This window comes from Pteropus medius, unplaced genomic scaffold (assembly GCF_902729225.1).
Source record: "Pteropus medius unplaced genomic scaffold, Ma_sr-lr_union100, whole genome shotgun sequence".
Lineage (NCBI taxonomy): Eukaryota > Metazoa > Chordata > Mammalia > Chiroptera > Pteropodidae > Pteropus > Pteropus medius.
In genome coordinates, this window is record NW_024349796.1 from 17,415,291 (window position 1) to 17,429,339 (window position 14,049).

The 14,049-nt window shown below is 54.3% G+C and overlaps 1 protein-coding gene across 3 annotated transcripts in view; it reads left to right on the top strand.

The window, feature by feature from the left end:
* NR5A2 (nuclear receptor subfamily 5 group A member 2) overlaps positions 1 to 14,049 on the top strand; it is an 88,302-nt gene that overhangs the window by 6,407 nt on the left and 67,846 nt on the right. The window contains exons 1-4 of one of the 3 annotated variants that reach the window (XM_039883501.1): positions 3,452 to 3,793; positions 7,377 to 7,495; positions 9,030 to 9,171; positions 11,402 to 12,048. In XM_039883501.1, coding sequence (XP_039739435.1) covers positions 3,712 to 3,793; positions 7,377 to 7,495; positions 9,030 to 9,171; positions 11,402 to 12,048 — 990 coding nt within the window. In that variant the 5' untranslated portion in view covers positions 3,452 to 3,711. Of the gene's footprint in view, positions 1 to 3,451; positions 3,794 to 6,125; positions 6,145 to 7,376; positions 7,496 to 9,029; positions 9,172 to 11,401; positions 12,049 to 14,049 lie in introns of those variants that run through there. The other 2 variants (XM_039883503.1, XM_039883502.1) reach the window with 2 other exon arrangements.

Below are 14,049 nucleotides of genomic sequence, written 5' to 3' on the forward strand. Positions count from 1 at the left end.
CAGGTGGACGGCACCGCGGGCGCAGAGCGCGGCGGCGGGTCCTCGCAGGTGGGCGCGCTGGGGAGACCGCCTGGCTGCAGCCCGCAGGCTGCACGCGCGGCCCCGCAGCGCTGAGCCGGCATAAAATATGCCAGCCTGCGCTTCCCGCGCTCATCAAGGCTGCGGGAGCCTCCCCGAGCCATCAGCCTTTATAATTGCAGCCGTCAATCAACGCTTTCAGACCGTCAGAACCCGCAAGGACAAGCCCCGGGGACCCGTCTCGTCGAAAAGGAGGTGGGGGACGTGGGGGAGAGAGGAGGGAGGTCCGCCCCACCTTGGCAGGCGGTGGGCGGCTGAAGCTCGGCGGAGGGCCCGCCTCCCGGGCCCCGGCCTCGGATCTGCCCTTGGCCTGTGGATTCCTGGGCGCGGTCCTCCCCGAGGCAGTGTCCCAGGCGGAGGATGGGGGCTCTGCCCTCCCGCGGGCCTTCGTCATTCCCGGCCGGTCGGCGTGTACGTGGGTCAGTGCAGAGCGCCTCGGGCCTCAACTCTGAGACCACATGGGCCCTCCCCCCTCCCGCTCACTGTGCGGGGCCTGCAACCTGATCCATCCCCAGGGACCCAGCAGGGCATTACCGGCGACCTGGGCTCCTCTCCTGCTCTCCTAGGGAGGGTGCTCTGGGCCATGCCCAGGCCCACCCCAAGGCAAGCCCGTCACGGGCAAACAGGTACCCCAGCTCCGGGGTTGAAGGGTCAAAGGACCTGAGTGAGTGCTCGGGACGAACTCAGAGGGTGTGGGCAGGGTGCGCTCCGAGCGAAGTGATGCGCGTGACGTCGGAAGCCGAGGACCGCGCGCTCCCTAGGTCTGGGATGTCTGCGCTCCCCTGAACCCTTTGTGGAGTGATGGGTGGTGGGCCAGGAGGGGAGGGGAGTGTGCCCTCGGGCCTGCAAGAACCAACTCCAGGAGAAGATCCTGCCTGCCTCGTCCTGCGCCGCGGGAGTTGGGGGGGGGGCTGGGTGGGGACGGCCCTGGCCACGCTCCAGTCCCTGGAGCTGGAGGCGGGGGCTCTCGGAAGAGGAAGTCTCTCGGCTGGAGACCCCTGCGCCTTCTCTGGCCCTGGGGCTCCCTGCTGACTCGGCAGAGCGTCGCCTGGGCGGAACTGTCAGAGCATCGGACATTCCTGGGGGGCAGACTGTGCGAGCTTTAAGACCTCGTGCCTGCGCCTATACTCCCCACCACCCCTCGCCTTTTGTGAAGATATAAATAAAGGTCGGCTGGCCTTCCGACGCCATCACTCCTCGTCCTTGGGGGGCAGGCTGGCCTGGACTTAAGAGGGTGAGCGCCAAGTGCCCTGGGCTAATCAGGCTCCGCCTCGAGTCCAGGCAAAGGGCTTTCGCCACATCGCAGTGGCACCGTCCTGTCAACCTGTCTTTCCACTTTCAGCCTTTTGACTTCTCCCCCCGCGCCCCCCACCCCACGGTCACCTTCGCCCCCACCCAGAGGAGGAGAGTCTGAAGGCTGCTGAGCTGCCAGCCTGGGGCTGGGAAGGCGGCACACGAGTGCCCCCACGAGCTCTTTGGCTGGGGTGGGCGCGGGCTGTCCTTATTCAGGCTTTGGGCTAAACGGATTCTCAAAGTTCTCCTGCAAAGCCTCGATTTGAGGTCTGAGATCAACGCCCTTTCTGAAATATATATATATTTCAGAAATATATATATATATTAATCCACAACGATACTCAAAACAACTAGGAGTCTAATAATCCTGGAGACAGATTAGCAAGGTTACTAGCTGCTATCAGGAGAATCTGAGCATCTTAAGCCAGATCCCTTTGGCGACTTCCGCCCCACCCCCACTCCCAAGTTTAAATGTTTCCATAAAATCCAAAGATGCTATGAATACTTAAATTTAAATAACTTAGACTCACAATATATATCGAAAAGCAGAATGACACGTCAGTGTCCAGAGCCAACAGTATCTAAATTGTCAGGCGTGGGCAACCCACCCATTTCACATAAAAGCGTGTATTATGCATAGCAGTGATTGGAGTATCTCTCTGGACTGGGCAGTTTGCGTGTGTGGTCTCTCTGCCATTCAAATAGAATAAATTCAGGTCTTTTGAGATTCAAATACCCCCTTCTCACGTGGGTTCCGATGATTACCCAGTCTCTGAGCAGACACTGAGTATGAGGCAAATCAGGACCTGCGACAAGGCGTTTGACATGTCACTGGGATGAAATCTGAAAACCTGTGAGAAGTGCCTGGGCTGGTGGCCGATAAATTCGCCTAACAGATGGCACTTTAAAACTCTTAAAAAGTGCTGGGCCTCTGGGCCTCTGTGGCTCGTGCCACTGAAGAGACACCAGAGTGAAAAAGGAAAGCCCAGGCGGCGTTTGCGTCCTCTGTGGAAGCACAGGTCACTAACGCTGAGGAAGTCTGTCGCGAGATAATCTTGGTGGGGGTGGGGGAAGCGTTTGTACGAAAGTGAAGGACCCAGGGAAGAGGGCACAAACCGGGAGGGAGTGAACTGTCGGCGACGTGCCTGTCGCCTCCGTGAGTGGAGACGCTGGGCCGCTCCAGGGCGCCCGGGGCCCATGGCGGGGCTTCTCCGCGGACTGAGTGTCGTGTGGATGGACCCGCCAGACCCCGGGGAGCCGACCCTCTCTGCTTCTGCAAAGGGCGGTCGGCTGAATTCAACGTCTCTTCCCGTTTAGGTCACTGGAATGGGTGTTGAACACCCCCCCACACACAGCCCCTCACCCCACGCAGGCTCCCGGGCGCACCCCCACGTCCCCGCCCCCCTCCCGGCCCCTCCGCTCGCGGAAATTGCCGCCCCAGCCTTTCATCCGCAGCCGCCTTGCTCAGACAGAGGTCGCCGCTCGCCCGCTGTATCCAGCAGGCAGCATCCACTCCCCGCCCCGGGCCAGGGTGCGGCGGGAGGGGGGAAGGCGGGGTGAAGAGGTTGGGGCAGGCTAAGGCACGGGCGTGCGCCGCCTCCTCATTGGCTGGCGTTGGCGTCCGACCCCGAGTCCGGAACCCGTGTCCCTGGTCACTGTCATCACCCCTCATCCCAGCCTCCCCTGCCCCTGGCCCCCCTCACCTCCCTTCTCGTCCCCCCTTCCTTCCAGCACCTCACCCTCGGGGCTGGAAAGGGCCGTGCACGGACGCGCCGGAGGAGTGGAGGGGGCAGGACAGCGGGGCTGGAACTTCACACTCCGCACTTGTGACAGCGAGCGCGAGGGAGCGGGCGCGGGGAAGGGGCGGAAAGACAGGAGAAGCGAGACGCCGCCCCTGCCGCTCCGGACCAGGGCTGTAGAAAAGCGGCGGGAGTCTCCGAGCCGTCCCGCAGCAGCGACAGCGGCCTCGCCGCGGCGGCAGCACCTCTCCCCGGCCGCCCGCGCTGCGCGCCGGGAGCTCGGCTCGCCCGGATCCGCGCCCCAGGCAGCTGCGCCCTCGCCGAGTCCGCGCGCCCGGGCGCCTTCTCCGCCGGGTCTCCGGCCCCCTGTCTCCGCCTCGCGGCCCGGGGACAGCTCCGGGGCTGCGGGGCTGGACGGGGCGCAGGGTCCGGACGCGCAGCCGGGAGGCGGCGGAGGCGCGCTCCTGCCAGCAAGCGGACGAGCAGGCCCCCCCGGGCGGCGCTGCCTCCTTCTTGCCGGCGTGGAATCCGGGCGCCCGTGCCCAGGTGCGGGTCTTGCGGACGCCACCGAGCCCCTCTCCCCGCCCGCGGCCGCCTTGTCATGCTGCCCAAAGTGGAAACGGAAGCCCTGGGACTGGCGCGGTCGCATGGGGACCAGGGGCAGATGCCGGAAAACATGCAAGGTAAGCGGGCGCGGCGCTCGGGCTCCGGCGGCCACCGCGCCCCGCGCTCCGCGCACCTGGAGGGGACGGCGCAGGCGGCAGGCCCCGCCGCAGGGCCGGCACCGAAGTTTCAGGCTCTCGAACCGTGCGCGGTGGGGGGTTCTCCACGCGATGCCTAATCGGCCGCTTCCAATTGAGAGGCGCTTCCAGCTCCCCGGCAACCCGAGCCGGCGGCTTCGGCCGAAGGGACGTGGGAAGGGAAGGTCGTTCCAAGACGTGGGGTGTCGCCCTGGAAACCCGAGCAGGGTCTCAGTCACAGCAGTCGGTGGCCAGGGAACTAGTGCCCTTGCGTGGAGGGCACAAGAGGTGACCCCAGCAAGGCTGGTGTTAGGCGTTAGAATGGGGGTGGGCACGTCCGGAGCCCAAGCGCGCCCCGGGCTACGACTGCAGCCCTGCAGGCAGAACGGGAGGACCGAAGTCGATCCCGACCGCGTGCTCCGGCTGGTCCCGCGGACGGGCGGGGCGGTGCAGCCTGGTCCGCAGTCGGTGGGACGGGACCGCGGGGTCCAGTGATCTTCCCGGTTTCGAGCGCTAACAAAACGGCGAGGTCCCGCGGGCCGCGTTCTCGCCGCGTTCTCAAACAGCCGCACGAGCTCCGGCTGTCCGGAGCCTTCAGAAGTTGGTCGTGGCGACGCTGGGCCGGGGAGGGGACAATGCTAGGAAGAGTCGCCCGTGCCCTTCCATCCTCGCCCCTTCCCGCGCGCAGGATGTGCGGGCCTGTGATCCCGGAACGCTTCCTGCCGTCCCGGTGGACGAACTTGAAAGGGCCGGGGAGGTGTGGGCGCAGAGATCCGGGCCAAGGGGGCGGCTGTGGGGGGGGCGCGCGCCAGGCCGAGGGGCAGGTTACTCCTCGCCATCCTGGGGTCTCCGGTCCTCCAGGAAGGGCTGTGGACGTCGCCTGGGCTGAGGACGCTGAGACTAACTCGTGCGTCAGCTACGGGAGGTCCCGGGTGGCCCAAAGGGTTTTCCTGCTGGTACCTGGAATCCCCGCGAAGTGTGGGACGTGGGGGGGCGCGGCGCCGGGAAGCCGGGTCCGAAACTCTCCGCCACCAGCAGCCGAGAGGGACGGTGGGTTGGGCGCCCGCGAGGCCGGCGCGATTCTTGGGTCCAAAGGGGAAATTCCTGCTGCTCCTCCCGGCGCGCGATTCCAAGCGACTCCGGCGGACGCCGGAGCCAGAAGTCGGGGAGACAGGAAAAGAGGGTTTGGGGGAGATGGGAGGGAAATGCCATCGCAGAGTTCGAGCGGGGCGTCCCTACTCGACCGACCGCCCCCAAGCAGAGTTCGCTCTGCCCGCGTCCGGGCTCCGGAAGAGCCGCGCGTCCCGCGCGCAGCCCCGGGGGCGAAGGCAGCGTGCGAAGCGCCTGGGCACGGCTGCCTCCAGGCCACGCGGCCCGAGAGCACGCCCTGGGGACGGGGACTCATTCCCGCGTTTGCTTTGGTCTCAGCTGGGGACGCGCCACAGCCCAACGGGTTGGGGAGGACTCTGCCGGGTCCGGGACAGCGCCGCGCTGCCGACTTCGGGAGACGAGAATTCTCGGCGCGTCTCCCACTGCGGCCCCGGCTGTCCAAGGCCCCCACGGTCCCCTCCACGTTTTCGAGACGGGGACTTCTTTGTCCCCGACGGATTCGGTTCTCCAAACCCCAGCCTGGGTAACAGCACCCGGCAAACTCTGGAAGGAGCCCGGGTGTCGCACCGCGGCCTCGGTCCCCCCGCACGGCCTCTGTCTCTGAATTTTCGCCGCTGGATCCCCGCGGTGGGTACCGACGGCCTCTGTGCTCCTTGGATGCTAAGTTAGTTTACTTTGGGGTCCCTAGGGAACCAGAAAACACACTCGGCAAAGCGCACTTTTCTTCAGTCTCTAAAACATGCCTCAAACAATAGTCATGAGCTTTAGGAGAGATGGGGCTGTAAAGGAACTTCTCAAACCGTCAGCCTTCCCCAAAGCCCCAGGTCCCCCCAAACCGAGCGCGGCCCGCTTGAGGGCCGGACCCAGGCTGGCGTCGCTGGAGGACCGCACGCAGCGTCCCCTAATTTCTGCGTCGCGGGGACCAGCTCTGCTCCAACACCTTTTCCCCGATCCCCGTCCCCAAACTCTGCCCCGGCCCCGGGCTCCGCGTCGGCGAGAGGCGGCTCAACTCAGCCGGCCGATGTTGGGAGCTCGGTGACACCTCTCCTTCCCCACAGCCCTTTCCGGGGTCCCGCAAAATCCTTAAGAGAAGAAAGAACTTTACTTAAAAGACAGAGAGGGGAAAAGCAAGTCATTGGCAAGGGGGCCTCTGTGGCGACAGTGGCCGGGTGCTCTGGGAATGGGTGAGTACTACTTTTCTCTTTTTCGGTAAACAAATCAGGAAACTGGCCGGTCATCGGTCCCCGGTCCCCCACCGCTCCCTCTGCAAACGCCACTGATTAACTTAAAACAAACGGGACTCGCTGTTTGCGCGCCGGTGTGGTGTTGGCTGAAGTTGAGCAAGGGCGGAGTGGCCCCCGGGGTTCACAGGACGGTGCCCGAGGGCGCGCGGTGCCGGCGGCTCGACCTGCCCCTCGCCCTCCGCCCTCCGTCTCCGCCGCGTGGGCGCCGCGTCCCAGGGGGACCGGACCCGGTATGACCCGGGGCCTCCTGGCCACTGCCGTGCCCGCGCTCAGACACCCACCTCCCCGCTGCCGAGACGCCGCGGCGGGGCCGGGGCTGCGGCGGAGCAAGACGGTCACCCGACCCCCGCGGCCTGATTTCGGTAACTTTACAGGGCGATCTCGGGGTGTTTACATTTCGCAGTGATGGTCGGAAACATGTGAGGTTCATTACAGGACTTCAATGCTTTGCGAGGAAACCAGACCCTCCTGTGTCTCTTTTCCTCTTTTCTCCACCCCCGTCCGGGCGTCCTCCCTTTTTTCCTTTTCCTTTTTCAGGAGATTTTCACATGGGCGCAGATGAAAGTACCCAGACCGGGAGCCCTGTCCCCACGGAAGTGGCCTCTGCACTAGGCCGGCGGGGCCCAGGGCTGCGAGCCCCAGGCTGTCGGTGAAGTGGGGCTGCTGACGACCAGGTTTCTGGGGCCTGAGTTTCTGGGCCAAGTGTTTGCGAATCTGCGTCGCCGTCCTTATCAGCGAGGTGCTTGCTGCAAACTCACTTCAAGAGTGGGGGCGCATAGCCCCTGCTTGTTTCCCTTCCCGGGGCCACGGTGACATTTCAGGAACTTTGAGGAGATTTCAGAGTGATCCAAAGTTGTTACTTGAGGCGATTCCTGTTTCTAGTCTGATTGGTTGCTTTGCAGACTTGTGTCCAGCACAGAAATATTTAACAGAAGACGTTGGAACTATTTTTAAATTTAAAAAATACATGAACTGCAGCTCACTGATGCCAAAAGCTATTTTCCTTTCACCGCAAAAAAAGTAGTTCTCTTAAGTACACCTGTGTGAAAATTTTATTTTATCTTTTACCCGGTGGCATTTGCCCACCAATCATCCAAATGCTTTTCATCACAGGATAAAAACCTACCCAGGAAATTAATTGGACGCGCGTGTCCATTTCTCTCGTCTTTCAGCGTCTCAGTTTAAAATGGTGAATTACTCCTATGACGAAGACCTGGAAGAGCTGTGTCCAGTGTGTGGAGATAAAGTGTCTGGGTACCACTACGGGCTCCTCACCTGTGAAAGCTGCAAGGTGAGCTCACACGCCCCTACCTGAGAAATAGCATGGATGTTCAGAACACACATACGCCGTGGGCTTGCCTGTTGACGCCAAGTTTGAGCTGTCATTTTAGACTCAGCTTAAAATAAGAAGGGGAGTCAGTCTCAGGGAGCTGAGCCTTAGAAACGTGTCTGGTTTCATTCGAAAGGCAAAGAAATGTATACTGTTTAGAAAACTTTGCCACTCTCGTGGCTTTGAGGTATTTTATTGTAGTGAAGTGATGTAGCTGTAGGAAGACTTCTCCATTTCTAACAGTCCCAAATATTGATTTTGCTTGACTTATATACATTTAAAGCCTCGCTGTTCTTGAGAGGAAACATGACAAAGTATTTCCCAAATACCTTTTAACTTCAGAGTATTCTGTGCTGCAAGTCTAAACATTTTTTATCCACAGACATAAAAGTCTAAATTCCCAACTGTATGATTTCATCCTGATTTATTCCAAAAATAATTTTTAAGATTTTTGGAAATTTATATCATAAAAAAAACCCAAGAGACCAGATCATAGTTTATAATAGTTTCATAAATATATTATATGACCTATTTAAATGCAAGGAGTTTTAATATATAAAATAGACTACGTGGTTACTAATAATATCAACTAGACATTAAGGATTTATCTCAGATGTTTTTTATATATTCCCAGTAAATTTGATACTCGCTGTTTTTTAACATTTTTTTTAAAGTAGAAAACTCAGTACAATTACTCAAATCAGTGCCAGGAAAACCCCTTCATTCTCGATAACAAAGTCAGATCGTTTCACTTTATGGCTGGTTGGATAAACAGAAAGAATATAGCATCCTGGTAAAGCTGTAATTATATTGTAAAGCTACAGGTTTTATTTTCAATTAACTTCTTGAGTGAAATATAGGGAAAGCGTACGCTGCTAAAATTCAGCTCTCTGCTGTACATGCTTTGCCATAGTTTCATCTTTTTTTTTTTTTTTTTTAACAGAGTTCTCATACTGGAATGCATTCTGGTGGAATTGTGAACATGTTCCCATTTTGCTCTTTAAATCTTTTTGATTTTAACTACCTAATGTTGACATTTGTAAAAGATCTGAGATGTTTTGCTATTCAGTTTTTCCACTGGCGTTTTGCAATAGTTTCTCGCTGAAATTATATCAGACTACTTAAAAACAGTGCAATCATCACAAATACTGCTATCTAGACACGAAGGTTAATAGAAAAACAGATTTAAAAAAAAAGGCACTGGTCAATATACAATGTATTTTCTTCTGACTGTTGAGATGGAATGGTGTGTAGCCAGATCTTCACAAGATTTGATGTAATTCTTCAGGAATATAACTCCGATGCCAGGAAAACCTCCACTCTAGCCTGACATTGTTTTGGGGGTTCATCTTGTTAAAATGTAAAACAAACCACAGACCCACATAGAGGCTCAAACGGTGCAATGAAAAGATTTACTGCTGACTTCCTTAAATGAAACAATGGAGAGACGGGTAGTATATCTGTAACATGTCTCACTGTTTTCTCTGTCTTATAGGGTTTTTTTAAGCGAACAGTCCAAAACAATAAAAGGTACACATGTATAGAAAACCAGAACTGCCAAATAGACAAAACACAGAGAAAGCGTTGTCCTTACTGTCGGTTTCAAAAATGTCTAAGTGTTGGAATGAAGCTGGAAGGTAAGAGTCTTCTAAATACTACTTCCTGTTAGAACTCCAAGGACCTAGGATTTAAAACAACATTGTACTTGTAATGCGGTACCACTGTTTCCCTAACTATTGTAATACCGTTGACAGTAACGTAAGAGTTTTTATACTGTGTCAGCAGAGGTGCCTGAGTCTCCTTACTAATGCTGGTGAAATCACGGGGGGCGGGGGGATTTTAAATATCAGCCGTGCCCACCTCTTTTTTTTATTTGAGAAGTGGACGCATTTGACACTAAAAAGACTGTGCTAGATGAAAACAAGACTCAAGTGATCCAACTGAGAACAAATACAAATAACTTGCAAAAAAAATTTAAAAAGCCCTTAATTTAAGTTTTCAAATCAGGATGCCCTAGTGAAAGTTTGATTTGGAGCTTTTCTAATAGGTGTGCTTGTCATAACCGTGGCTATTGATTTCATGATTCCTGGGCAAAGGTCAAAGCTTTCAGTGGTCAAAAGGAGTTTCTCACAGAGTATCATTTTTGACGGTGGGAAAGCACGTTCCTTTCTTTCTTTCTTTCTTTCTTTCTTTTTTTTTTTTTTTTTTGGGAGAATGTGTTAAACCTATAAAAAGTAAATTAAAAAAAAAGTCGAGAAGCAGGAAACATACCGAACTATGAAACCAGTAGCAATGTTGGGACAAGGACAAGGGGGCGGTTTCTCAGAAGCCACATTAAACTGCATGCTGAGAGCACAGAGCCCGTGCCCTGTACGTGTGGCGTGTGCACGGGGAGGTGGTAAAGCGAGTGTGTCACTGCTGAAAATAACTGGTGGTTCCCAGGCTCCTGTGGAGTGTTGCTGTTCTTCAGGCTCTCACCTAACTCTCACAGATTAAATGTACTGCAGATAATGTGATAGACAGGAATACGGATCTCTGACAGGTGCCAGGTACGAGGGCGCATTTTCTTTGATCAACGAGGCACAGGCTGGCTGTGGCTGGAGCTTTTCTGTAATGTGGGACCCAGACTTGATGGAAATACTCAAAAACTCTCCAGTAAATCTGCTCAATTACTAATGGATTCCTTCCCACTAGAAGCAGCCACTTGGGTCACGAGGACCATTAAGTCTGTATTACTTTTAAGTGACATTGAAACTAGCTGATGCGTGTTAATTTATTTATCACCAATCACTTTATTATTTTTCAAAAAGCAAGATACTGTGGTAGATGCTACTATGGTAGGAGACCCAGAAAGTAAAATGTTAGAAATTGAATGTTGTGACTTCATAGGATGCCATTTAATTTCTTTTTTTTAGAAACAAAAGTAAAAAGTTGCATTTCTTTGCCTTAAAGTATGCCTTCTTAACCGTAAGTCGCTTGTAGTACATAGTCATACCTCCTTACCAGTGACTGGAAACAACTAAATATTCAATAAATTATCGTCCACACGAAAAACTCTTTATTATCTTGTGCAGTAGTCTGGATACCTACTATTTACAATAAATTTTTAATGCTATACTAATCCTAAGATAAAAAGCTCAAAAACTTAACCTCCAGCCATTTCAACATGTCACGGGCTGTCAGAGGTTGCTGGTTTCTGTCTAATTGCCATTGGCCACTGTGGGCTCAGAGAGAATGGCTACCTTATTAGACATGGCCCCAGACTCCACGCAGCACTGTGGCAGTGGACTGTCTCGACAGCTTTGGACACGAACTTGCTTTAATTATGTCCAGTCTTGCTTAAATCAAGAACAATATCTGGGGATAGCTGCTGTGTGCTAAAGTCCAGGTGAAAATGATTTTCTAGGGAGGGTATGGGCCCAGCCCTTTCGCAGCAAACTAGCCAACGCGGCTTTGAAGGAGGACGATGTTCAAAGGGAAAATTCTCACGATTTAATCCAGAAATGGGTTATTTGATTTTTTTTTTCTTCTTGGCAGTTTGAGTTTCCGTTAAAGAGAATCACAATGTAACTAGCAGAATAGAAACGGATACTTAGTAGAAAAACTGATAGCCTTTCTTGGGAATACAAAGTATCCTCCAAGTGTGGCAAAGGTTAGAAAATCTCTTCCGTCCACCAAAGGGTTAATGGGGCCCTGTGTACCCAAAATACTTTTTGATGACAAACACACTTGGAGGAAAGAATTCATAACTAGAGGACAGGGCACTTTTTTTTTTCTGGCCGATTTTCAGTGTTTCCAAGAGCTGGCAATCGGGGGACGCTGACGACTTAGATCTAATTTGCCCCCTCGCCTGCTTCCCCCCCACAGCGGTCAGGGCCGACCGAATGCGCGGAGGAAGGAATAAATTTGGGCCGATGTACAAGAGAGACAGAGCTCTGAAGCAGCAGAAGAAAGCCCTCATCCGCGCCAACGGGCTGAAGCTGGAGGCCATGTCGCAGGCGATCCAAGCCATGCCCTCCGAGCTGGGCATCTCCTCCGCCATGCACAGCATCCATTCCGCCTCCAAAGGCCTACCTCCGAGCCACGCTGCCTTGCCTCCCACAGACTACGACCGGAGCCCCTTCGTCACGTCCCCCATCAGCATGACCATGCCGCCTCACGGCAGCCTGCAAGGCTACCAAGCCTACGGCCACTTCCCCAGCCGGGCCATCAAGTCCGAGTACCCCGACCCCTACACCAGCTCGCCGGAGTCCATCATGGGTTACTCCTACGTGGACGCCTACCAGACAGGCTCCCCCGCGAGCATCCCGCATCTGATCCTGGAACTCTTGAAGTGCGAGCCAGACGAACCCCAGGTCCAAGCCAAAATCATGGCTTATTTGCAGCAAGAGCAAGCCAGCCGGAGCAAGCACGAGAAGCTGAGCGCGTTCGGGCTGATGTGCAAGATGGCAGACCAGACGCTCTTCTCCATCGTGGAGTGGGCCAGGAGCAGCGTCTTCTTCCGGGAGCTCAAGGTACGTGCGGCCGCCGCGGCCCAGGACCCCGGCCCAGGACCCCGCCGCTCGGGGCCGGGCGCGCGTTTTTCTCGCTTCCTTCTTTGAGCCACTCGCAGAGCAGAACTTGGCAACTCGCCTTTAGCTCGAGAGAGGCCTTTATTCCGTGTAGTTCTTAAGTTTTTCAGGGGGTGGATTTAATGTTAAATGCAGGAAACAGTTCTCTTTTTCAGAATAGTGGAATGCTTTGTGTATTCTCTTTAAGTCAGCAGCTTTATGGCTGGGAAGCAGAAGTCAGTGTGGTAGAGAGCCGAGTAAACTTTTTAAAAATGATCCAGTCCAGAGCCGTATTATAATGGTGCCGTTTCGAAAGAAAAAATGGCAACCCCCAGTTGTGTTGAGACCCTAAGAATGCAAGTAATCCCGTGGGTTAGTGCGTTCGGCTCGGTATTTACTACCTGTTTACCTTGATATTAGGTTGGTAAAGCGTTTGTTTTCGGAGCAAATTCCAGCAGGATGTTTGCTGTCACCGCACGGGGGGCGGGGGGGGACAGGGGACGGGGGACGGCAAGTGGGCAGGGCGAGGCCACTTGGCCCTGGTTTCAGGTCCCTGAACCCATGTCTGTCGTTGGTTTTAATGGATTGGTACATCGTAAACACGGGACTTGTTTGCATAAGGATCTCTGCTTAACTACATAATTATTTTATTTCCTGAAACTTAAGACGGAATTAATATGGGCAAGTTTGCATAGAAGGTAGACTCTCAGAGTGACTCCCAAACCGACCACGCTTGGTAGTCCCTGGTTCCACTCTCGGTTTTAAAAACAAAAGTGAATTCTGGATTTGATTCCTAAGTATATCTTACAAAATCAGTGTCTTCCTTTGGCCGTCGTGGGGTGAGGGGTGTCGTGGGCGATGTGCCTGCTTAATCTTCGTGGTCTCTGATCGCCTCGGGGGAGATTTTTAAATCTCTGAGAGGAGGACAACACAAAGCAGGCTTTTCACTTAAAGGGTCTCTGTTAAGTGTAGATGGACCCGGGGACCAGGCGCCTTGAGAAAAAGCAAATGGAAACAGTGCTTTGCGCAGCGGACCCTTAGGCGCTGTGATTCACACGTGGAAACAAGAAGTTATGTGAACGGACCCCAACAAGTCACCAGAATGCCACCAGCGTGCAGTAGGGACTGCCGGCAGTCCCCTCGTTTCTCCCCCGTCCCTTATCACTGCATCTGAAGGTGGGACATCAGGCTGCTGAGCTGGCACGGTCAGGCCGGAGGTGTCTGAGTGTGTCGCTCCCTGTGACAATCTGTGTTTTTCCATGAAGAACACAGACAACCTTCCTGGTGTTTAAGAAGACAGGCAAGGAACTTGAACGGGAAAACAAAAATGACCGTTTTAATGACGACCGAAGGGTTAGGAAACGCGAAACCAGGAGGCACACGGCCTTCTGGATTTGAGTCCTGTCTTCGCCGCTTCGTATCTGCGTCTTACGGGCAGGTTGCCGTTCTCTCTTGACGAGTTTTCTCCTCTGTAAAATCATATGCGTGGCATTCAGGGTATGGCAGATACAAGCCTCTACTGAGGAGGCTGTGCAAGAAAGAAATGAGACTCGGTGGGAAGGTACTAGGGCCTGGCACGCGGCGCGTCACATACTCAATGAATGGGTGCTCTTTAAAAATTGTCATTATTATTCTGTGACAAGTGTGCGGAGGCTTTACAGAAATACTCCTATATTCAGGGGGAAAAAAAACATGCCTTTGGACTCTTATTAGCTTGACGCCGAGGAATAATGCCACCACATGTGCGACGGAGCAGCATGATTGTGTAATAAGTAATCATTAACTGCCGCTAATTGAGGACCTCAGATTTGCCAGGCAGTAAGTTGGGTCTAAGATAAATACAAAGTTGAGTAAGACAAATATATTTCCTCTCAAAAGATTTTATGGGAAGACAGTTTCATAAATAACTATTTGAAAGAATAAGCACACCGAACTTGTCTGTTACAAATCCATGGGGGAAGAAAC